At 39.7% G+C, this 26,295-nt stretch overlaps 1 protein-coding gene across 1 annotated transcript; it reads right to left on the reverse strand.

Moving 5' to 3' along the window:
• Positions 1 to 1,726: 1,726 nt before the first annotated feature.
• SPCS2 (signal peptidase complex subunit 2) lies at positions 1,727 to 26,285 on the reverse strand. Its single transcript, XM_082411327.1, has 5 exons — positions 26,126 to 26,285; positions 14,032 to 14,115; positions 13,269 to 13,429; positions 8,569 to 8,703; positions 1,727 to 2,510 (listed from the first exon to the last, which is right to left on the reverse strand). The coding sequence occupies exons 1-5, from the start codon at positions 26,237 to 26,239 to the stop codon at positions 2,324 to 2,326; spliced, it is 681 nt and encodes a 226-aa protein (XP_082267453.1). The 5' UTR covers positions 26,240 to 26,285; the 3' UTR covers positions 1,727 to 2,323.
• Between the last annotated feature and the right edge of the window lie 10 nt (positions 26,286 to 26,295).

Raw genomic sequence — 26,295 nt, forward strand, 5'->3', positions numbered from 1 at the left:
AATTCACCTGGTTTCTGTTCACAGAAGCAGGGAACTTCCCTCCTTTCATGCTTGTGTAGGTGTGTGTCTCTGTAACTGCTGTCTGAAAGGAAGAGGAATCTGCTGCCCGCCAGGGATGAATACTAGTGTCAGCAGTTATAATGGGGCAAATCCGAAGGTGACTGCCAGATTAGTCAGGAAGTCCTCCTGCTCAGAGGAAAGTGAGCACCAACCAGCACACCTTCTGAGCAACTGTCTTTGAACCTACTTCCCAGTACTAAGAGCCTACAACCACCTCCCTAATCCTCATTAGCAGGCAATAATATATTTAAAACATTATTCTGAGAAGGGGGTCATAGACAACACCAGACTGTCATAAAAGATCCATGGCATAAAAAGAGGTTAATTATCCTCATCAATTATTCTTGAATAATTGTGGATATCAGAGGAGTCACCTGAGCACATGTGCTTTCAGGCTGGATTAAGAATATTCTATTTAATAACATTAGAGGCTGTCCGTGGGGACAGGATATTTTACAAAAAATATTGTGGTATTAGCAGTTTCCCCAGATAACTTCATCAGGGAGACAAGGTTTGGGTCAGGGAAGGGGTGTCTAGCCAGGAGTGGTAATATGACAGAGAGTTGGTGAGAGAAAGCTCTAAATTGAGTGGGAACTTGGACCCAGCGAAAAATACAACTTGTGTGTATTCAAAGGACCTTTTGCATTTTCTTCCATTCCATTCGCTTGTTCTGAAGCAAAAAGATTGTTTCTAAAAATACATGCAGCACCAATTGTCAAATATACATTAGCAGCTCAAATTTGCAAATAATGAAAAACACAGCTGTCTTTCCCCACTCTACTCAGCAGTCTTAAATACTTGGAAGACCTAAGTTCTTCCTCGGCAGGTGTGAGGAGTTGAGTCAAGAGGAAAATGTGATGGATGTCAGGGGGAGAGGAAACTAGAAGCTCAGAGAATTACACGGCCTACCCAAGGTATATGGAAACAGAGTATAGAATCCAAGGCTTCAACTCCCTGTCTAGTGATGTTCTGCAGTCCCCTACTGCGTGGTGCTAAATAGGGCAACATTCCCAAGTAAAAGAGGAAAATGTGATAACTGGGATTTCTTATAAGCTGATTACAGTTTTAGGTACCAGGCTCAGCTGGAATTGTATTTATGTAAGACTAGAGGGACAATATTCCTATAGGTCACAGGATCTGGGCAACTGCCCAGTTCTTCTCTGACCATAATGGGAAAATACTAGAAACGGTGCTGCTCACAACTCTGGAGCCAGACACAACAGGTTCAAATCCCAGCTCTAACGTTAGCCATGTGACAAATTATTCAATTTTTGTGCCTCTGTTTCCTCATCTATAAAATGGGGATAATATCAGTACCTACTTTCTTGGGACAGTTGTGAGCACTAGTGAGTTAATACATGTAAAGTACCTGGAACACTACCTGGCACAAAGTAAGTACTGAGTGTCATTACTGTTATCACTGGAAAGCTAGCAGTTCCTCACCTACAGGTTCTCAGGGGCCTCTGACCAGTGAAACAGCCTAGAAACAAAAGGAACCTATAGCAGTAAGACTGTTAACATGCGCTGCTCTGTTCCTTCCATTAAGACTATGACTCCATTTTTTCACATCTTCTTTCCTTTTATTGAAAAAAATTTTAGAAAATGGCAGTTGATAAAAGGCACAAACAAATCAACAGGGATATACTAGTGGAAAACATAGACAAAATAAAACTAAAAATGCCATTGGCTTCTTTAATTGGTTAAGAGCACAAAATGTAACAGGCAGAAAGTCTCTTTTAAACAAATTAAAAAGCTGTGGGTTTTTTCCCCCAATTCTCCCCAAGTCAGATATATACACACCCACAAAAATGGTGTGTGAAGGAAAACTGTCATACACAAGAAGTTGTATCCTGAATTAAGGGAAACAGCTGTTGAAATGGGAATTAACACAATAAAGTCAGCAACAGGTTAACAATTTAAAAAACTGAGTCTTCAAATGCTGCATGGCACAAAGCTATACTATATAAAGTACTGCTAGGTATGAAGGAGGAAGTCTGTACGGTTTTTAGCAAAAATGCTTTTCCAGAAAAGCAAATCAAAACAATGCAATCAGCAGACCAAAGAGGCTACAGCTAGATATCAGAGCTACAACTTCTCATATCTGAGCTAGAAAATTCTATTTATACAGAATGGACTAAAATTTCAAGACAAAACGGACATTTTTTACATTTCTTACTTTATCCATATTAAGTTCTCTGTTTCTTTCTCCCTCACCCCTCAATTCAGCATGATCCAGCCAAAAGATGGCTGCTTTTAGAAGTGGCTATTTTATTTTTCTTTCTGTGGCAAGACTGTCATGAAGCCTGGATATCTCAGGCTCATATGCATCCATGACCAGGGTCCCGCTGTGGTCAAAAAACTTCGCAATGGACTTGGTGAACTCGGCTTCCCGTTGCTGCTTTGTTCTTCCACTGATGAAGGTCAGCTTCAGAGTGTATTTGTCATCGAACCTAAGCAAAGATAACAAATCAAAAACCAAACACAGACATTCAGCCAGTAACAACAGAGCACCAAGTGTTTTTGAAAAATAGGGCTGAGCTGGCTACCAGTGATATAGGGAACATACAGCATTATCCTTTCCAGAAAAAAAAAAAAAATTCCAGGGCACCTTCAGGATAGAAGTTCTGGTTCATAGGCGTTGCCATGTCTTCCCTGATTTAATTACTGTGTGCCTCCTTTACCTTGTCATAGATTGTTAAACCACACGGACCATCTTCTCTTCACTGCTGGCCTTTGCTTCGTTGTTATGCTAGAAGGGTATTCCTAGTAGACACTTTTCTCCAGTCTCACCTGATTAGTGAGACTAATTTGTCTATAGCAAACGTTCCCATTTGTTAAGTTCATACTTGGGCATGAACTTTTCTGGGAAAACCTTCCCAAACTGGGTTAGATGTCTTGCCTTTGTCATCCATGCACCATCAATTAATAGTCAACCCGAATACTGAGTGCCTATCATCTGCTAGGTCTAATGACAGGCTCCTTTGCTGTCAGTGAAATTACCTATTGAAATGATAATTACGTATTTTTGTTCTTCACTAGTCTCAGGGATTCTTTTTTTTTTTTTTAATTTTCACGTATCACTTGTGAAATTTATTTTTTAAATTTTTTGGCTGCACCATGCAGCATGCGAGATCTTCCCTGACCAGGGATCAAACCTGTACCCCCTACATCGGAAACACGGAGTCTTAACCACTGGACCAACAGGGAAGTCCCTGTCTCAGAGATTTTTGAGGGCAAGGATTTTGTCTTATTTTCTATTCTTAGCTTGGAGTTTGTTGGGCAATCAAATTTTTATTGATAAATGAAGAACCCTTGTTTTCACAGATGTTCCCCAATTCCAGGCTGCTCAGTCCTTGTTCCCTGTAATCAATCTAGCTCCAGGTTCTACCCTGATCCCAGGCCAGGGATATCTTTTACTACATGAACTCCAGAGATCCCTTAGCTACCTACACCTTAAGGTATCTAGAAGGCTTTTACTATCTCTACTCATTCAAGAGGGTTTATAACATCAACCCCTGGCAGGCTGACATTTCTCCCCGCAACTCCACCTGTTTCTGTCTCCATTTAATTAGGGCATATTCGGTGGACTGTCAGGCTGGTATTATCTTCAGAGGAAGCAGAGGCTTGAGCTTCTGCTTTTTTCTGCATGTTTAAAACAGGAAAAGCACCATCTACTTTTCAGGATCACTGTTATGGTTATAACAGTGCCTATCATTAACCAGTGCTCAAAAAAATCATAGCTCAATAAATTGTTGTCTAGCCAGTTACTTCCAACCTGGATAGCCAGGAGTAAAGGTCCCTGAATATTTTCGACACCTCAAAAATTTTTCTCAAGCTCTGATCAACTGCTGCTAACTGATATCACAGTAATTTTTGGACTTTCGAGCCCAGTTCCATGGCTCTGATAGCAGGACACGATCTAATGCATTTTTTAAAAGTTACTCATTAATTCAACAAATATTTATTCAGGACCAACCATATATGTCAGGCAGTTTTGGATGCTAAGGATATACATCAGTGAACACAACAGACAAATCTGTCTTTGAGACTTTTATTTTGCTGTGTGAGGGAACCAACAATAAAATAAAAATTATGATATTCTTTTAAATATGGAAAGTCTTCACTAAGCAGATGTTTGAGCAGAGCCTAAAGAGGTAAGAGAACAAGCTATCTGGAAAAAGAATATTCCAGGCAGAGGACACAGTAAATGCAAAGGCCCTGAAGCAAGCACGTGCCCAGAATGTCTGAAGAACAGAAAGGAGGCCAATGCAAACAGAATGGAGAGGGAGAGGATAAAAGCCACAGGAGATGCGGAGTGTGTGTCCATGGGTGTGGGGCTGCAGAGAACAGATAAGCATGGACTTCTAAGCTATGCTTAGGATTTCGGTCTTTCTCTACGTGAGAGGATTTTGCGCTGAGGATTGAGTTGATCTGCCTGACGTTTTAAAAGGATCATTCTGCCCACTGTACTGGAAAGAGACTGTGGGCAGGGAGGGCAGCTGCAGAGGTCCATTAGGACATTATTACAGTAACCTAATTGAGAGATGATGGCCGCAGTGGAGACAGTAAGTGGTTAGAATGAATATAATTAGAAGGTAGAGCTGACAGAATTTGCTGACAACCTATTCAAAGGATTGAGATAGAGGAGTCAAAATGATTCCAGAGTTCTGGTCTGAGTAACTGTAAGGATGGAGCTGCCATCTATTTAGATGGGGAAAAGCAGGTTTAGGTAGGGGATAGCAGAGTTTGGTTTTGGATATGTTAATTTTGAGATGCTTTTTAGGATCCAATGTCAAACAGAAAGCTGGGACATAGCTGGAGTTTGGAGAAGGTCTAGGATGAAAATACAGATTTAGAGATCTTCATCATTATAGATGGTATTTAAAGACCTGAAAGTCTGGGTAAAATTACACATAGTAAGTGAATATAGACAGAGAAGAGCTGCTAGGAACGAGCACTAGTGGCATTTCAAATTCAGAGACAGGGGATAATGAAGACTCACAGAGGACTCTAAGGAACAGAGACACTAAGATAAGAAGAAAATCAGAAGATTACGGTATCCTACAAGCCTAGTTTTAAAAAAAAAAGTTTAACAAGGAGAGAGTGATCCACTGTTCAAATGCTGCTGACAGGTCAAATACAATGAGGAAAGAGAAGTGAAGATAAGCAAATCCAAGAGATGATGGGAGAAGAAAAAAGGGGAGCAGAGAAATGAGAAGACCATGTGAGGAGAATATGTGAAAAGAAAAACAACTTTTTCAGGTGGGAGAAATTACAACATATTTGTATGCCAGAAAGAATAACCAAGCAGAGAGGGAAACATCAAGTAAATGAGAAGGGACAGAATCTACTGGACAAATGGAGAGGAGGCTTCAGATAGGAACTGAGAAGGAAGGCAGAGTATGATGAGCACTGTGAGTGGGTAACGATGGGAGAATTCTGACTGCTGCTATCTTCCTGGAAACAAAAGAAGCTGAGAGTGAAATGGGGGAGGAGGGCAAGAGGTTTGAGGATAGAGAAGAAGGTATGAAAGATCCTCTAGGACAGTGAGAGAGTAACTGCACTACAGAAATGCCACGGAATCTAAGCTAGGTAAGGAGGAAGTGAGACAATGAAGAGAAGAGGATCAGGGGAAAGGTGGCAGGCTCAATGGATTATGGATGCCACTGGGGCTGAAGAACTGTTCGGACAAGAGAACAAGAAGGAGATAAACTAGAAAAATATAAAACAATGGTCAAAGAGTGGGATGCTTAAAAATGAAATTATTGAAGGTAATTAGTTATCAGTAATAGCAAGATCTAGGGTATGTCCAGGGAAATAAGTATTTAAGACATGGCAGAAAACAAGATAATCAGAGGAGAGGAAGTAAAACTAAGAGGCCAGAGTACTGAAATAATCATCTACTTGGATACTGAAATCATCAATCAAGCCTTCTGAAAGGAGCTATGTTAAAGAGAGTGCCAATGAGCCAGGAGCCATCTCTAAGGAAAGAGGAGTGAGCCTGTATTTCACTACAACAAGAAGGAACAGAGGTGGCATATTTCCTTTCCACAGGCAACAACAATATGGCAGTTGGTAAAAGTGAGCAGTGAATGTGAAAAAAATCAGAACCCTCATATACTGCTAGTGGAATTGTAAAATGGTGCAGTTGTTTTGGAAAACAGTCTGGCAGTTCCTCAAGCAATTAAAAAAGAGTTACCATATGATCCAGCAATTCCTCTCCTAGGTATATTATATGAGAATTTGTCCACACAAAAACTTGTACATGCATGTTCATAGCAGCATTATTCTTAAAGGCCAAAAGGTGGAAATGACTCAAAGGTCCCTCAACTAATAAACGGATAAACAAAATGTGGTATATCCATGCAATGGAATATTATTTGGCATAAAAAGGCATGAAATATTGATAAGATGGCTGAACCTTGAAAACATTATGCTAAGTGAAAGAAGCCAGTTACAAAAGATCACATATTACACGTTGATTCCATTCATATGAAATAAACGGAACAGGGAAATGTATAGAGTAGACTAGTGGTTACTTCAGGTTGGGAGAATGAGGGGATAGGGAGATGATTGTTAAAGGGTACAGAGTTTCTTTTGGAGAGGATAAAAATGTTGTAAAGTTGACTGTGGGGGACTTCCCTAATGGCGCAGTGGTTAAGAATCCGCCTGCCAATGCAGGGGACACGGGTTCAAGCCCTGGTCCGGGAAGATCCCACGTGCTGCAGAGCGACTAAGCCTGTGCGCCACAACTACTGAGCCTGTGCTCTAGAGCCCACAAGCCACAACTACTGAGCCCGCGAGCCACAACTACTAAAGCCCACGCGCCTAGAGCCCGTGTTCTGCAACAAGAGAAGCCACCTCAATGAGAAGCCTGTGCACCGCAATGTAGGGTAGCCCCCGCTCTCTGCAACTAGAAAAAGCCTGCGCACAGCAACGAAGACCCAACGCAGCCATAAATAAATAAATAAATAAATAAAAGTTGACTGTGGTGATGGTTGTAAACATCTTTAAAAACACTAGAAACCACTGAACTACTTTAAATAGGTTAACTATGGTATGGGAACTATATTTCAATAAAGCTGTTTAAAAAATACTTAAGTCAGAATGTAAATAATGAAATCAAGATGTTGCTAGGGTCTAGAATTCTGTAACTCTGCTTTAGGGGCCTGGCACAGGGTGCAGATTTATGACAGCTGAGACCAAAATGGCAGCTATGAGTCCTGCCAGGAGATAAGAACTCAGGTGCAACATCAGAATGAAGGTCTGCTTCTCCTTACAGATATCTCCACAAGTTGGTAATGAGAGGCTGTTTGGCGTTGATGCTATACTTACCTTCATATATGTGAGTAACTGTACTTAAAATTTGAGAGCCTACTATGTGCTAGGAACTATACCATGTGTTTTTAGGATAGTGACTGAGAGCATGAGTTCAGATGTGGGCTAAATTCACTTTTGGGCTCTATAACCCTGGAATAATTCATTAAACCCTTTGGGCCTGGGTTCTTATCTTTAAAATGGGTTGTTCTAAGGTTTAAATGAGACAGTGCAGTTGCCACAATACCTAGTATATAGTAAATGCTCAACAGATGCCATCTCTCATAATACTTGGTATACAGTTGACCCTTGAACACTATGGGGCGGGGGGAGGGTGTTAGAGGGTATTAGGGGTGCTGATGCTCTGCGCAGTTGAATATCCATGTGTAACTCATAGTCACTCCTCCATATAGGTGGTTCCTCTGTGTCCACAGTTCCGAATCTGCAGATTCAACCAACTGCAGATTGTGCAGTACTTCAGTATTTACTATTGGGAAAAAAAAGCCCATGTATAAGTGGACCCACATAGTTCAAACCCCTGTTGTTCAAGAGTCAACTATATATACCAGTTGGCATCCTCACAAAAACTGTATGAGTCATTTTTTACTCTATTAAAGCTCAAATAGTTTACCTGTATACCAAAAGTCACACAGCTAGAAAGAGACAAGCTGGAATTTGAACCCAGTTCTAGATACCTAGAAAGACCTGAGGTGTCAGCTGCACAAAGTTACACCCATTGCTGACTGAATTGTGCTTCTCTGAGTTGCCCAGTGCATTGTTTCAGAGATTCCTGATTGCACAGACTGCAGTCAGGATCACAGAAGACATAGAAGCTAATAGGGTTCTTCAAAGACAACTGACTTCATACCTTTGGCCTTTACAGTTACATATATAGTTTATAGTTCTGCTCTCTAATTGGCTCAGTTTATTGGCCACAAGGAAAAAGAGAATCATTCTTTATTCTTCCACCAACGTACTTTCTCCCACAGTTTATCCTCAGAGCACTTCTGTGATAATGGAATCTCAGAAGTGCAATACTAAGGAAAACCTTCTAGTTCACAATCCTTTCTTCATTTTATATGACTAGCACTATGATCTGCAAAGAGTAGGCATACAATAGTCTGTTGATAATGACTAACACGCAGAGAAAACCCAACATCAGGATTTAAGAATCTGTGAGGATAGTCATACCTTTTGAGACTGGATGACAGCTGCCAAATATCATCAGGATCCATCCCTGTGGGATCTTTCCTGTGGGCCACGAGAAAGATGCTCTTCTCCTTATATGAGGTATAAATGGTCAGGATCCCCATCATCACAAAATAGGTTCAGATAAAGTTAAGGGGAAAATACACAAACATACACACAAAAGAGAAATAACACAAACTGACAAGCAAGGGCTACAAAAACTTTCATAATGATAGTCCTAAAGAAGACAGTTTTGTCTTGCTATAGAAACACTGAAAATTTAACTATTTCATTTTCATCCTTATGTTTATGCAAGAGAAGCAAGGCTCTCTCTGGTTAGTTCTGCAAAGAACATCTCAAAAAAGAAGAAAGGAAAAAGGTACAGGGCATAAATCAGCTCTCATCTTTTCTGTTCAAGGACAACATATATAAAGAGATCCTCCAACCTAGTTTGTCAAGACTTGTGCTTATTTCTCTATACAATACAAAACCAATAATCACAGTGGATTTGACCACACTCAACCAATTCCAAGGGTCATTAAAAGAGGAAAACTGACTTCAAATTAGTTTACTATAAGAGTCTCATTCTCTACCAAATGAGCTAGCTGGGTGACTACCATAATTTAGTTTACTATAAGGACAATTACTTCCTCCATACATGCAGGCTTATTATTATACTCAGTTTTTGACAGTATTAACTATCATACTTGAGTACCTGTGTGCCAGAAACTGGCATAAGAGCTTTGTGTACATGTGTCATTTAAATTTTATGAAAGGGACAGGCAGGAAAGTACAGTACAAAGTGTATGAGCTTTGGAGTAAAGCAGTCCTAGATTTGAACTCTGGCTTTTAACCAATGTAACCTTGACAAATTACTCCTTATCCCAAGGCTTAATATTGTCACCTCTAAAATGGGGATAAAACTGACTTTTTAGAATTGTCATGAGATTTAGTGATGGTATATATATTTTTAGTGTACACCACACAGAAGACACTTATAATGGTACTATTATTATGTATAAAAATGACGTGATTATAAAAATGGCAAGATCTTGTTTTGTTTTAAACAAATATAATCAAACAAATGAAATTCCATCAAGGCCATTCTCTTGGGAGGCCATATAACTATAATAAGGTTGCTGTCATTGTTCAAACATCTTTGGAACTCTTTTGAGAACTGTCTCTAGAACCTATGGCATATTCTTTTGAACTGCCTTAATAGTGAAAAAGTTCATACTGGGATGATTTATCTGATACTGTAAGCAGTCAAGGTGCAAATTCTGTGACTATGATTTGAGATCAATTTGGATAATACCACTTTTGATCAGAACCTGCTTCATTCAATGGCTTTCTAACTGCCTCTGAAGAAAAATCCCCGAAGTGGAATTTTTAGAAATATTTCAGGTAGTGGTAAGATTGTTATGAAAAGTAAACTGCCTACCAAAATGATCTGTTTTCAACAACTAGTACATAGCAGTACATAGCAGACATGCAATAGCACGAGGTGGCTATTTAGAATGAGGTAGTCCTATTTAGAATGAGGTAGTCCTATATATACTAATATGGAAAGACATTCAATATATTTTTTAAGTTAAAAAGAAAAGTTCAGTATGTATAGATTGACTTGGGGAGGAAGGAGTGGGGGCCACAAGAAAACTATCAACATATTTAACTTTATATTCTAAATATAGTATAAAATCTCTCATTTGATCTTTATAATAATTCTAAGTGTGTACTACTCATATTTATAAGTAAGCAGCATTCAAACAGTCTCCAAAAAGTAATTATCACGAAAACAACTTGAAATTTCAAACCCAGGTTCTCTAGCTGTTACACAAGCCACACCTATACCTCATGCTCAGTAACTCCCAGTCTAGCCCCTCAGCTTCAAGGAAACCTGACACAGATCTGAACCTCCAAAATCTGATCCTTTCCTAAAACAGGTATACCTTGGAGACATTGCGGGTTTGGTTCCAGACCACCACAATAAAGGAGTGTCACAATAAACTGAATCACACAAATTTTTTGGTTTCCCAGGGCATATGAAAGTTATGTTTACATATACTGTAGTCTATTAAGTGTGTAGTAGCATTATGTCTAAAAAAAACTATGTACATACCTTAATTTAAAAAGACTTTATTGCTAAAAAATGCTAACCATCATCTGAGCCTTCAGCGAGTAGTAATCTTCTTGCTGGTGGAGGGTCTTGCCTCAATGTTCAGATGGCTGCTGACTGAGCAGGGTGGTGGTTGCTGAAGGCTGGGGTGGCCGTGGCAGTTTCTTAAAATAAGACAATGAAGTTTGCTGCATTCATTGACTCTGCCTCTCATGAACGACTTCTCTGTAGCATGCAGTGCTATTTCATAGCATTTCACCCACAGAACTTCTTTCAAAATTAGAATCAATCTTCTCTCAAACCCTGCTGCTTTATCAACTAAGTTAATGTAATATTCTAAATCCTTTGTTGTCATTTCAAAAATCTTCACATCTTCACCAGAAGTAGATTCCAGCTCAAGAAACTACTTTCTTTACTCATCCACAAGAAGCAACTCCTCATCTGTCAAAGTTTGATCATGAGATTGCAACAATTCAGTCACACCTTCAGGCTCCACTTCCAATTCCAGTTCTCTTGCTGTTTCCACATCTGCAGTGTCTTCCTCCACTGAAGTACTGAACCCCTCAAAGTCATCCATGAGGGATGGAATCAACTTCTTCCAAACTCCCGTTAATGTTTGATATTTTGTCTGCTTCCCATGAGTCACAAATGTTCTTAATGGCATCTAGAATTGTGAATCCTTTCCAGAAGGTTTCAATTTACTTTGCCCAGATCCATCAGAGGAATCACTATTTATGGCAGCTACAGCATTACAAAGTGTATTTCTTAAATAATAAAACCTGAAAGTTGAAATTACTCCTTGATCCATGGGCTGCAAAATGGATGTCATGTAGCATGCATGAAAACAACATTAATATTGGTGTACATGTCCATCAGAGCTCTTGGATGACCAAGTGCATTGTCAATGAGTAGTAATATCTTGAAAGGAATCTTTTTTTCTGAGTAGTAGATCTCAGCAGTGGACTTAAAATATTCAGTAAACTATGTTGTAAGCAGATGTGCTGTCATCCAGGTGTGCTGTTGCCCAGACTTTGTTGTTCCATTTATAGAGCACAGGCAGAGAAGATACAACATAATTCTTAAGGGCCCTAGGATTTTCAGAATAGTAAATGAGCAAGGACTTCAATTTAAAGTCACCAGCTGCATTAGCCTCTAACAAGTGAGTCAGCCTGTCCTTTGAAGCTTCTCTCTAGCTATGAAAGTCCTAGATGGCACCTTCTTTCAATATAAATCTGTTTCACCTACATTGAAAATCTGTTGTTTAGTATATATAGGCACCTTCATTAATTATCTTAGTCAGATCTTCTGGGTAACTTGCTGCAGCTTCTACATCAGCACTTGCTGTTTCACCTTGCACTTTTATGTTATGGAGATGGCTTCTTCCCTTAAACCTCATAAGCCACCCCATGTTAGCTTCAAACTTTTCTTCTGCAGCTTCCTCACCTCTCTCAGCCTTCTTGGTATTGAAGAGAGATGGCACCTTATTCTGGATTAGACTTTGGCTTAAGGGAATCTTGTAGCTGGCTTGATCTTCTATTCAGACCACTAAAACTTTCTCCATATCAGGATTAAGGCTGTTTCATTTTCTTATCATTCATGTGTTCACTGGAGTAGCACTTTCAATTTCCTTCAAGAACTTCTGCTTTGCATTCACAACTTGGGTAACCGGCACAAGAGTCCTAGCTTTTGGCCTATATTGGCTTTCAACACACCTTCCTCACTAAGCTTAATCATTTCTAAGCTTTTGATTTAAAGTGAGAGACATATAACTCTTCCTTTCACTTAAACTCTTAGAAGCCACCGAAGGGTTATTAATTGGCCTAATTTCAATATTGCTGTGTCTCAGGGAATAGGGAAGGCCCAGAGGAGAGAGAGATGGAGAGATGGCTGGTCTGGAGCAGTCAGAACACACACAACATGTATCAATTAAAATGTTAGTTGTCTTACATGGGTGTGGTTTGTGGTGCCTCAAAAAACAATTACAATAGTAAAATCAATGATCACTGATCACAGATCACCATAACAAATATAAGGATCATGAAAAAGTTTGAAACATTGTGAGAATTACCAAAATGTGACAGAGATACAAAGTGAGCAAATGCTGTTGGAAAAATGGCGCCGACAGACCTGCTCAACACACAGGGTTGCCAAAAACCTTCAATTTGTAAAAAAAAAAATAATGTACTATCTACGAAGCACAATAAAGCAAAGTGCAATCAAGTGAGGTATACCTATACCCTGGAATGAGTGGCTTGAAGCAACCTGGTCTAATGGGTTAAGTTCTAGGCTAGAAATGAGAAAAGCTGGGTCTCACTATTCCTTTGTGTTTTCCTATTAGGTGCTCACACTTGGATTATAACCTCTACATTAATAACTAAACAGAATCAAAGATAAAATAACTGCATTGAATCTAAAATATCAATGATAATTATGACATAAATTTACAGATGCTCACATTTCATAATGTTAAATCCTAACATGAGCAGGCCCCAAGATGAAAGTTTGTTTTTTGTAAGGAGCAGAGAAGAGTACCAGTAGGGATTTTAAAAAACTGTCAGTCGAAAACAAACCCGAGCTTAAAGGATATGATATAACGCACAAAGCCAAAACAGGTTTGGACTCTGGAAAGGGGTGCATATAATCCCAAATCAAAGCCACTATGGCGAAGAAACAGGAGATGGTACAGATGGTGAGGCGACCGTCAATTAGACCAAAATTCTCCACATACTTGTACTTTTCCAGAAGTACCTAGTGAGAAGAAGAAGGAAGCAAGCTAATAGGAATACCTCCCTCTTTGTATCTGCTTTTATTCTTAATTTCCATGATGAAAGTTATGTTAATCATATAAATGACCAAGTTGTTATCTCCAATCAGAACTTTGCCACTCCGAGCAAAAAAAGATTCAACCTGTTTACAAAGATCCCAGAGAAAAAGTTCATCAACTTCTCATACATTTTTTTTTTTAAATCCTCATCTTCTTCCCTAGAATGAAGCTAAACTTTTCTTTTCCCTTTTAAAATACAGAGATGACCCATCATGGCTGAATGTCCTATATTCCCTCAACCCTCTTGCCTCTAGGCTAATTAACCTCAAAAATGATAGATTACCAGCTTTCTGGAATTCAAAAATTAGAGACTCTGAAGAGAAATTTGAGGTAACTAACAATTATATTTTAACACCTGTTCCCCTATATACAGTGTAAGGATTTTAGAAAATGCTTTCTGGTTCAATTCCTAACACTGAAAACTAAAGTCATTCTAAGTCACAGAAGGAAAAAACCCCGCAAGAGATGTGCCATCAGCTGTATACATACTAACAGGCTCCCCGCTCCCCACCCCCAAAGAAAGTACCTTTTTGGCAGAATCATCCAAAGAATTTTTCACAGCTGATCCATCCCATTTGTCAATTTTTACAGGCTTATCATCAATCTTCCACTGTAAAACAAACAGATAAGTTGTGCGTTAAGAGATATGGCATCTTACTAAAAGTAAAATGAACTACTTCCTTAAGAGCATTCTCAAGTATATATAACATTTATTCTCTCTTCTGATGTTGGACAGCTAAAAGACAAGACACTTGAAAATGAAGTTGAAGGAGACTAGGTCACTAGAATCAGGTGGTACTCGTATGATGTTGCCAGTCTCCATGCTAGAAAGTCAAATGTACAAGGCCAAAACCAGAACACTTACATAGGCTGCAGAGACTACAGTGTGAACTCAAATATCCCATCCCCATTTTACTAAAATGTGGGAATAGAAAGGAATTGCACTTGTTCATCCTTTCATTCTGTGACCACAAAACCCAGACAATATACATCCATGAACTTTCGGATGCTAACAAAATGACGAAGGTCTCCTTTAATACATTTTTGTCTGCTAACAACTTTTATATTTTATCAGCATGTCTTAACTGTAGGAAAACAGCAAATCCAGTGTAGTCTGTTGGAAAGAACATTTTGAACTGAGTCCTATCACCAGTTAGGTACATGACTTTGTTCTGACTGAGAACAAGTTCAGAGATGCTGCATACGAGAAATAAAGATGGAACAAACATCTGTAGAACGTGAGAAGATTTTAAAGGCGTGTAGAAATATAATTCATCAAACTTAATTTTGTGATTCTATATACTATTACACAAAAAAGAAAAACTATTCTGTGAAGTTTGTTGGGGGAAAAAACATGAACTAAAACAGTCATACCTCAAGTGATTAAAACTCAAGCAAGGCCTTTCCCCTTTGTGTCTCATAAAAACAAGAATTTTCTTTGAGAAAATTACTAGTGGAAGCATGTTGTAATAATGATTCTCATAGCCTGCCAGCCTACAAATCAAACATGACACTTAATTTTAAAAATACAAATTGAACCAAGAAGAAATTCACAGGCTATCTAGCTAAATAGCTCACTTACACTTAGTTTAGTAAATCCCATTTTGACAATAGCAAGCAAAAGAAAGAACTTGTACAGCCAGAATCCATAACAGAATTTGAATTATTTGTGAATCAAAGTCATTAAAATTTTTTGGCTCGTTCCAAAAAAAAAAAAAATTATGTTCTCATAGAAACCCAGCCACACATCACTACCTGCAGTGCATCACAGAAAAGAAACTTGCCTCTACAATTCAGAGGATAACTTCTTGGCAATTTTGGGGGATAAAACACAGAAGAAGCCATTACAACATATGCTAAAATAGTCTCAGCTCTAACTCCACTGGTACCTAGAAGGATCTTCAGTAAGTGGTACAGGAACATTTCCAGTGAATTACATAAACAAGAAAGTTTATAATTGATTTCTGAAGAGATAGGAGCATCATCCATTCTGTGTATATGAAAAACCTTAGCCTGTATCAAAGCAAATACCACCTCTGCTGTAGTACAGAGACACATCTGGAAAAAAGGCAGGAGGATGGACATTTTCTATCATTCTCAAAAACTGCCCATCAACTGAAATGTACGATACTGGTCATGTACCCTCTATTGCTATTCAGGGTATTTTAAAAACCATCTTCTCTTCCTCACTCTTCTCTTCCTCAACCCTAAGTGCAAATTACCTTCCTTTTGTAAGGATGTGGTAACTCTGCACACAATTCTTCTTCCCCTCATTCCCTCCTGTGTATTATAGATATGTGTATATTGAGCACAATCAACAATCACAAGTATTGACTTATTTAGTTATTATTTGCACCAACATCATATACACACACACACACACACACACACGGTTTAAAGAGTTCTGTAAGTTATAAAAAAAAAAACAGCAGTCCTGCTTCCCCTCCCCTTAAGACTCTTTCTATTGTCATTTTCTACTCCCCAGAGACAGGCAATAATTTCAACTCCTTTGGCTGATTTTTTGGGTATCCACATCTCTGGGGGGAAAAAAAAAGTTTATATTATTATTTTCAGTTCTCAGCATTAAGTGTACTGACTTTTCACCATGAAAGATGAGATTTAACCACTTCATCCCCTGCCACTTTCACATTTATTTTTCCTGCTCCTCCCTCACCATCTTTTTAATATAGTTATAGTAGATCAATATTGATTTGGTCTTATACCTTAGTTTTTGCTAGATCATTATTTGGAGTTTACAATATGACCATAAATGCTATTCACAGATGAGTCATGTATATTAGGATTATTTTTTCTTTCCTGCATAGCTTTTTGCTTTTCTTGGAGCTACTATTGTTTTTGTTGCTGTTTTTAATCATACAACGTATTTCTCACCAATATATTCTCAAATTCTCCCTCAATTGTTTAACTCTCCTTTCAATATTTGCAATCATATTCAGCATTCTGTGAATTTCATCTTCCTGGAGAAATCTCTCTTGGAGCCTTCGGGACTGCTTCAATCTGGGTGGATTTCTTTCCAGTCCTGCTGTATTAACTGTCATCCTGGAATCTCCCTTTACTATGACCAGGGGGTTCCCTTAACCTCCTCTTGGGCTAATTCTCCTTTTCTTAGATACCATGTCTTACTCTTTTCTTGGTTTACTTATTCCAGCCTCTGTCCATCATCTCCACCCTCCTCCCGCCACCCAAATTCATAAGTTGAAATCCTAAACCACAATGTGATGATATTAGGAGGTGGTGCCTCTGGGAAGTAATTAGGTCATGAGGGTAGAGCCTTTGTGAAAGGGATTAGTGCCCTGATAAAAAGACATGAGAGAACTTGCTTTTACTCTATTTTAACCATGTGAGGATACAAGAAAGTTGTCTGTAACCAGTTAAGAGGGCTGTCACTAGACCCAACCATTCTGGCACCCTGATCTCAGACCTCCCACCCTCCAAAACTGTGAGAAATAAATTTTGGTTGTTTAAGCTATCTAGTCTATGGTATTTTTGTTAGAGCAGCCCAAACTGACTAGCATCCTCCTTTTACAGATAACACTAAGGGTTTAAGAAATTTGCCCAAGGTGAAAGCTAGGAAAAAGCTGGGACTCAATCAAGTTTTCATAATTTCAAAACCTGTGCTCTTTCATTATTCTACACTGCTTCCCACAAAATATAAGGAAAGGAATTATTAGCCATAAAAACAAAAGGACACAGACCCTTGAAATGACAGCCATACAAAGTATCTTGATTCTTATCTAATAAGTTATAGTTAATAACAAAAAAAATCTTAAAAAGATTTTAATCTTGAATATGCCAACAAAACCTGCAGGATACAAAATATTTGGAATTTTCCATTTTCCTCCATTTAAAACCAACTGCTATTTGACTGAAAATATAGTTCAAAAAAAGGCTTATCTTAAAGAAATTACTTCCCTGCCACTATCAACATAAAACACTTTATCAAACCAGCACGCTGATGCCAGACCTGGATGACAAACCATACACAAAGATTATGCATTTCATGGCTTTGATAGAACGTGAGAAAGACTTACTTCAGTTATTCTCCACTGCAAATTTGAATAAAAAGATTTTAGTAGCAGTGAAAACAGAAGTAGAGTTATGCAGTGATAAAGATCTCAGTGGATTGGTTCATAAAGTTCCTTAGCTTGACAACTGGGCAGTAAGACTCAAAGGATTCCTCAATTCACGCTGAAGAGATGAAGGATTCCAGAAGTGAGCTGTGCCAATGGAAGGGCCCTGCTCTGATTTTAAAAGAACTGAACATGGCTCTAAGAAAAATTAATAAACCTTTTTTCTCTCTTCTTTGGTCTCTCTCAGTTTACAAAGTGGATGTAGGCTGCAAAGGGGGAAGGTAGTAGGAGATGAGGCACATGACAGAGGGAGCATATTCTAGATGGCCTTATTTACTAGGCTAGGGGACTTGGGACCTTATTCTGAAACAAGCAGTGGAGAATATTTTAAGCAGGTGAACAACACAATCAAACTTATGTTTTTTAAAAAAGTCATTTTTAGTGGCAACCTAGCAGATGGTCTGGAGGGGAGTAAGACTGGAGATAAACACATCAGATGGGGTCTGATTTAGATGCAGGGCCTGAATTAGAGCAGCAGCAAGGGGATGAAAGGGGATTATTTATGAGGTAGAATTGGCAAGACTTAACATCAGACTAGTTACAAGAAACATGAAAGAGAGAAGATAGAGATGACCATTCTACTAGAATTCTGGCTTAGATAACTCTCTGAGCTGTCATATTGTTTTCCAAGAGAAGGAACAGAGGAGGAAAAAGGATAAATACCCATTTGTATATGATGAGTTTGAGATGTTTAAGCTCTACAGTTACATTGATTTCAGAATTTTCTAAACCAAAATAAGATTATGAAAACTGATGGCAGACTCAGAAGCTGAGATACTTCTTGAGTTGGAAATACGCACCCCTACCTCCCATATGCACTTATTTGGGAAAAGATCAGAAAGCAGTAAGTTTAAAATAAGGAAAAAATGTTCAATTTGGGGAGCAAACGATGTCTGTCTTGAGAATGCTTACTATCATCTAATTTAGATTCCAATTCAGAAATACCAGGATATCTCAAAGAGAGATATTATAGCTCCTGGCAACATACTTAATCTTCAATTTCCATCTATTTTTTATAAAAATGGGCAAGAAATACTGCAAAGAAAATTACTTGCTTAATAGTGGCTTATTATTGGCTACAGTTATCACTGGAGTTAAGCTGGAAGTTAGAAATGACCACACGATAATTATGAGCATGAGTATTAGTGGCAACACCAGAGTAACTGGAGGTAAGTAGACTGGCTCTGGCTACTTAAGTCTAATACACCTAACAGATATCAAAGTGGAGATGACAAGTAAGCATTTAGACATATAAATCTGGGCTCAGAGGAGACGTCCAGGTTGTAAATATAAATGTGGAAGTCATCAACTTAAAGATGGAATTTAAGCCATGACACTGTTTATCTCCTTGGGATGAGTGTACATGGAGAGGGCCAGGGGCTTGCTGATATTTACAAGTCAGAAGAAAAAATAACAACAGTAAAGACAGATAAGTGGAGAAGGAGGAAAACCAGGGCACATGGTGTTCTAGAAGCCACATAAAGATAATATTTCAAGAAAGAAGTGATCGATGAGTCAAATACTCAAGGCCAGGTAATAAGAAAAACCACTACTGAGATTTGACAAGACGGAGGTCAGTACAGAGAAATGGTGCAGGCAACAGCTAAAGAAGGGACTTGGGCTGACAGAGGTTGTTAAAACCTTTGATACCACTGTGTATATAGTGGTAAATAGTTTAAAAAAATAATAGTTTGAAGCTTTAAAGGTTACTCAATAAACCCTGTAAAAATAAAAAGAATGTTTTTAAAATTGAGATCTAATTCACATATAAAACGCACCATTTAAAAACGTACAATTCTGGCCTTCCCTGGTGGCACAGTGGTTAAGAATCTGCCTGCCAATGCAGGGGACACGGGTTCGAGCCCTGGTCTGGGAAGATCCCACATGCCACGGAGCAACTAAGCCCGTGCACCACAACTACTGAGCCCACGCGCCTAGAGCCCGTGTTTTGCAACAAGAGAAGCCACCACAATGAGAAGCCCGCGCACTGCAACAAAGAGTAGCTCCCGCTCACTGCAACTAGAGAAAGCCCGCACAGCAACGAAGACCCAACGCAGCCAAAAATAAATAAATTTATTTAAAAAATAAATAAAAATGTACAATTCAGTGGTTTTTATTATAGTCACAAGGTTGTGCAATCATCACCATCTAACTCCAGAACATTTTCATCACCCCCAAAAGAGACCCTATTCCCATAAGCAGTCACTCCAATTACCACCACCCCACCCCCAGCCTTGGCAACCACTAATCTACTTTCTGTTTGCATGGATCTGCCTATTCTGGACATTTCATATCTATGGAATCATATAATATGTGGCCTTTTGTGACTGGCTTTTCTCACTTAGTATAACATCTTCAAGGTTCATCCATGTTGTAACGTGTGTCAATATTTCATTCCTTTTTATGGCCAAATAATGTTCTACTGCATGGATATACCACACTTTTATGGGTTGCTTCCACCCTTTGGCTATTGTGAATAATGCTGCTACGATCATGTGTACAAGTTTTTGTGTAGACACACATTTTCAATTCTCTTGAGTTTATAACTAGGAGTGGGATATACTGAGTCATATGGTAACTCTTCTTAACTTTCATCATTTTACATTTCCATCAGAAATGTAGGATTCCAATATCACCACATCTTCACCAATAATGGTTATTTTTCTTATTTTATTATAGCCATACTACTGGTATCTCATTGTGTTTTTTTTTTTAATTTTGAACAATTTACCAGCCATTATTGTAATCTTTTTTTTTTAATGATAGTATTTTTTTTAATTAATTAATTTATTTATTTTTGGCTGTGTTGGGTCTTCGTTTCTGTGCAAGGGCTTTCTCTAGTTGCAGCAAGCGGGGGCCACTCTTCATCGCGGTGCGCGGGCCTCTCACTATCGCGGCCTCTCTTGTTGCAGAGCACGGGCTCCAGACGCGCAGGCTCAGTAGTTGTGGCTCATGGGCCCAGTTGCTCTGCAGCATGTGGGATCTTCCCAGACCAGGGCTCAAACCCGTGTCCCCTGCATTGGCAGGCGGACTCTCAACCACTGCACCACCAGGGAAGCCCCTCATTGTGGTTTTGATTTGCATTCTCTAATAGCTAATGGTGTTGAGCATCTTTTCATGTGCTTGCTGGCCATCTGTATATCTTCTATGGAGAAATGTCTATTCACATCCTTTATCGTTTTTTTTGCTTTTTTTAAAATCAACGTTGGGGAAGCAATGACAGGTTCTTTTTTTTTTTAAAAATTATTTATTTATTTATTTATTTTTGGCTGCACTGGGTCTTCATTGCTGCACGTGGGCTTTCTCTAGTTGCAATGAGTGGGGGCTACTCTTTGTTGCAGTGTGCAGGCTTCTAATGGCAGTGGCTTCTCTTGTTGTGGAGCACAGGCTCTAGTAGTGCAGCCTTCAGTAGTTGTGGTGCATGGGCTCAGTAGTCGTGGCTCGTGGGCTCTAGAGCGCAGGCTTGGTAGTTGTGGCACATGGGCCTAGATGCTCCGCGCCATGTGGGATTTTCCCGGACCAGGGATAGAACCCATGTCCCCTGCGTTGGCAGGTGGACTCTTAAACACTGCGCCACCAGGGAAGTCCGACATCCTTTATTCTTTTAAAAACTGGTTTGTCTTTTTATTATCGAGTTGTAAGATTCTTTATATAGTTTAGATACTAGACCCTTACCAGATATGATTTGCAAACATTTTCTCTCATGCTGTGGACTGTCTTTCCACTTTCTTGATAATGTCCTTTGACACGAAAAGGTTTTTAATTTTGATGAAGTCAAAAATAATGAGTTTTGAGATGCTTTTAAAGTTTAGTTTGCAAAACAGTATTAAAAGCCTGCATCTTGTTTCTTTAAACACAAACACACATATCACAGTACTGCCATAAGACTGTTCACCCTCTTTGTCAGAGCTGGGTTAGGGTACAGGCATACTACCCTGTTCGAGTCTGGCAAGCTAAGATCCCATCGAAGAGAGCAAAAGAGTATATATGACCTGTCTAAGGACACACGTTGGTGGGTGACAAAGCCAAGGCTTCAGCCTAGGTCTTCCAACCTCAAAAACAGATGCTCTTTCCACTACTACATTAGCTAGCACATGGTCTGCTCCAGTATGAGAGGCAATGTACTAAGTAAGGTAAGAGTACTGGATTAAGAGCTGGGAAGCCAGGTTCTGGAATTGTAACTAACTCGCTGTGTGCTCTTGGACAAGTTGCTTCATCTTCCCCTCTCCAACTGTGTCCATGTCTATAAAATGAGGAGGCTGAACACATGAACTTCAAGGTCTCCTCATTATAAACATTTTAGAGAAATCACTATTGATTAAGCAGAATAGTTAAAAACCAAACAAGAAAAAAACCCCTTAGTTCTCAACCTGGATGTAACTGTTAAAATGTAGAGGAAATAAATAAATAAACAGCTATGTGTGAAAACATGCAGCTGTCCAGGCCCCACCCCCAGAGAATCTGATTCAGGTCTGGGATGAGGTCCAGAAATCTGTATTTTTAACTAAAACCCCAAGAGTGTCTGATGTAGACAGTCTTCATATGTTATAAAAAATATTATCTAAGGAAGCTGAAATCCAGAGTAACAAGCTAGTTAGTGGCAGCTATACATGTTTTGCTGAGTGCTTACTATGTGCCAGAAACCACTTTTTAAGGTAAATACTATTATTATCGCCACTTTACAGATGAGGAAACTGAGATACAAAGAGATTTATTAACTTGCCCAAGAACATATATCTGTTAAGTGGCAGAGCAAGGATTCAAAGCCAGCCAGCCAGCCTGGCTCCAGAACCTATGTTCTCAGCTACTAAGGTATAAAAGCTGTACTTTAAGATCAGGTTGACAGTTCAGCCAGGAGACAGAAATCCATGTATGAAGTTAAAAGGGCCTGGATATAACTTCTAGAAAGCATGGTTTAATACCACATGTCAATTTTAATAGCCAAAACAATTTTAATAGCCAAAAGAAATCCAGCCAGGAGACAGAAATCCAACTATGAGGTTAAAAGAATTTGGATATAGTTCTGGAAAGCATGCTTTAATGCCACATGTCAATTTTAATAGCCAAAACAAATAAAGCAAACAATTTTTATAGCCTGCTACGGTAGAACAAAATGCTTTGATGTATTTTGGGAAAAATAACTTACTGCAATGATCTAAGTTATTCTGTGATGGAAGCTGGAAGGTTATATTTGCATACCTATCTTTAAGATCAGGAAACTAAAATTGCTTTGTTCTCAAAGTCAGTTTCATAGAAGCAGAAACTCACATCTGCTTAGGGAAAACTACAAGCACATTTGCATCTGTTACATTTCTTCATGGCAAGTAAAACCAAAGCTGCAAGAAATAAAATAAAAACCCTCCAAAAAATCAAGACAAATCAAATTAAAGAAACTGTAAGGTAACAGCCTCTCATTCCCACAGAGCAAAAGCTTCTCTATTCATTCAGCTCCTGCTCCACTGAGAGTAACATTTTTTCCCCATTTTCTCTTCCACAGTACCCTCAGTTTTCAGACAAATAGAGGCATCATCCTCTAAGGCAGTTTCTGAAGACTGGGGTGGCAGATCTGAAGTTTTTTCTCTGCTAAATTCAATGCTGCAAGTATTTATTCTGTGTTGATCACTATAGAGAACGTCTCATGGGAAACCGGACAAATTGGTAGAACAATATAAAACAGTATGTCATATTAAGTGACAGCTTAATTCCCATGTGCAATAAATGCCATAGAGACTTCGTAGGAAAAACAACTCAATGTAAGGCTGAAATGAAGCTCTCCAAGAAAAAGCACCTAAACAGCTCCTGACTTATTTTCTCTCTCCTCGGCCCCTCACTTCTTAGTTAATTCTGCCAAGTGCTCCTTTCTGAGGCGTTTTATATATCTCTGCTACTCAAGTTAGGGGTCCCCTCACCTTATCATTCTATTTTTATAGCCCTGTACAAAGAACATTTACCAATATTATGACTTAATATTTACAACAAGCCTGCAATATGTATGGGCATCCACAATGTACACATAAGGAAATTTAAGTTCAGTGATATCATAACTTATCCAAGACCGTGTAGTTTTTAACATGCTGCACTAAAACTCAAACTTGTCTTTCTTTTTATATTAAACCCCATATACTAGTATGGTATGAGGCCTTATTAGAAGACTTCTAATTTCTACCACTCCAAACTATTCGAATAACTTTTCTAAAACCACTCTTTATATTAGGCTCAAAAACCTTCAACAGGCTTCCTTCTTACTTCTACTTCAAGCAATCCATGCCCTTCTTCATCTGATTCCACCTATTTGTCATTACAGGTCTCTTAGAGCAGCGGTGCCCAACCTTTTTGGCACCAGGGACCAGTTTCGTGGAAGACAATTCTTCCACAGACTGTGGTGGGTGCACGGGGAAGGTTCAGGCAGTAATGCGACCAATGGGGAGCGACAGATGAAGCCTTGCTCGCTGGCACCCCATTCACCTCCTGCTGTGCGGCCCAGTTCCTAACAGGACCTGGGGGTTGGGGACCCCTGTCTTAGAGAACAGTCAGTCAACTCAGTACCTGAGAAACATCAGGCACCGTGTACCTTTGTTCAAGGACATTCTTAACTGGTATGCCGTCTGTCTCTGTCTCTCTCTCAAAATAAGGTCCCAGTTCCACTCTCAAACATGAGGTCTTTCCCTAGGGCTCTCATCCCCTTATCAGTTAGATCTCAGGGATCATTCTCTCACTTTAACTTCTGTAAAAAGTACACATGTGAATACCAAATAGTTTTATGTTTAATATTTTGGGTACCTCATGTCCTATACTCAGCTATACTGAGTACTTTCTGACAGTAGGATTCTTGATTTTTTTCCTCTGCCATCACACCTCTGTATTAGATACTATAGGTTACAGAGATCATTAACGTATATCATCTCATTTGATTCTCCCCAAAACCCTAATATTTCAGTTGAAGAAAGGGAAGCTTGGTGAGGTTAACTGACTTGCCAGTCTTCATACAGTTTGAAACTAGCAGATCTACGTCCAAGCGCAAATCTTATGACCCCCAAACACAGGTTCTTCCAAAACACACTGATGCCATACACTTTTCAGTAATCACTGCCTTAGCAGACTGTCCATGCTTAATGTTTGCTGGTGATGATCCAAGTGGAGCAAAGAGCAAGAGCACTCAATGGGACAGAATGAACATAGGCCATGAGGTGTTCACCCAGCAGGAAGGCAGGATCTGTGTATGAAAATGACCATCAATTCTCAACACTTTCACATACCTTGGAGCGATTTACCATCCCAACTCCCAGAACATGTTCCTATCTCTTAAGAAGGGTTAAGAGTGTGAGAACCATGTAATTCAAAACCAATGACACCCAAAGAGAAGCAAAAAGATCTGGATCCAAACCCCTCGATATGATCATGTATTCATTTCTTAAGCACCTACCATGTGTTAAGCACAGAGAAGTCTGAAAGCTGTTTCCAATTAAAGTAAACAATCCTGACTATTTACTATGTTAAAGACCCCATGCTTAACATTTCTCATCAAACTGGCTTAGGGCACTACAATGAGAAAACTGGAAGGAACCTTAGGGTAAAGGCTAAGTCCCTCATTTTACAGATGAGGAAACAAAACACAGGGAGAACAAGCACATTTCAAGGTCACACAGCTAATTAGAGGCAGAACCAGTACTAGGACCCAGACCTACACGCAATTGTTTCTCTCAAGATGCTATGCAAAGGGCAAGAAGGGCCAACCCAGGAAAAGAATCTTCCTTTTTTTCTTTTCTTTTAAGCCCTTGTTGTTAGGACCACATTAACACAAACAAACAAAAAACAAAACAAAAAAACACAACTGGATGGGTGGAGGGGGAGAAGAGGTAAGCCTGAGCAGGCAGCAAGCTCATGAATACGATTCACCTAGGGCACTTGGTGGCAGGCGTGAGGGGGGAGGGAAGGATGGGGGAGGGTGAAGAAGGAGAGAGGAAAAAAAGATAAATCTTAAAGGCTTCCTGTCAGCGCGTAGGGGAAGTCAATACTCGAAGCTCTGTATTCACAAGTGTGGCGGTCGTGATGGGGAGACTGGAGACTACTGACTTCGAACAGCGGCTTTCATTCAGTCAGGATTCACATTTCCCTGTCGGTAAAATGGGCACATTCAACAGTGGTCCCCAGCACCACCAAGGAAAAGCGATGGCCGCACTGAAATGTGAGAATAATCGAATATTCCTAAGAAGCTGTAGTGGCCGGCATTAAGGACCGAACACTTCCGAAAAGAAAAGAAGTCCTAAAAAGGAGAGAGCCCGGGTTTGAGGTGTGTAGGGAGCGGACTACAAGCGCCCGTAGGGCTCCCACGGTGGGCCAGACGAGAACTCCCCCTGGGAAGCCGCAGAAGGGGGGCCAGGATGGGAAGGGGGGCGAGGATGGGAAAGGGGGCTCGCCGCCTCCCGGGCGTCCCCAGGCCTCGCCTGCCCCCAAGAACCGACTTCTCACCTTGTCCAGCAAGCCGCTGCGGCTACTGCCTGTCCCACAGCTAGAACCACTGCCAGCCCCACTACTGCCTCCGCCACCACCGGTTCTCCCTCCCTGAGCAGCCGCCGCCGCCATCTTGCTTGCTTCTGCGTCTCTCTCCCCTCCTACTTGTCCGAAGCCGATTGGCTGGA

Source organism: Balaenoptera physalus (genome assembly GCF_965194825.1).
Source record: "Balaenoptera physalus genome assembly, chromosome: 10".
Lineage (NCBI taxonomy): Eukaryota > Metazoa > Chordata > Mammalia > Artiodactyla > Balaenopteridae > Balaenoptera > Balaenoptera physalus.

Coding starts and splice junctions, on each gene's coding strand:
- SPCS2 (XM_082411327.1), bottom strand. CDS start 26,239: ATGGCGGCGGCGGCTGCTCAGGGAGGGAGAACCGGTGGTGGCGGAGGC. Junction 14,116..26,125: donor GCAGCGGCTTGCTGGACAAG/GTGAGAAGTCGG, acceptor TTTGTTTTACAG/TGGAAGATTGATGATAAGCC. Junction 8,704..13,268: donor TTGGCTTTGTGCGTTATATC/ATATCCTTTAAG, acceptor CTTTATCTGAAC/CTATTTTGTGATGATGGGGA.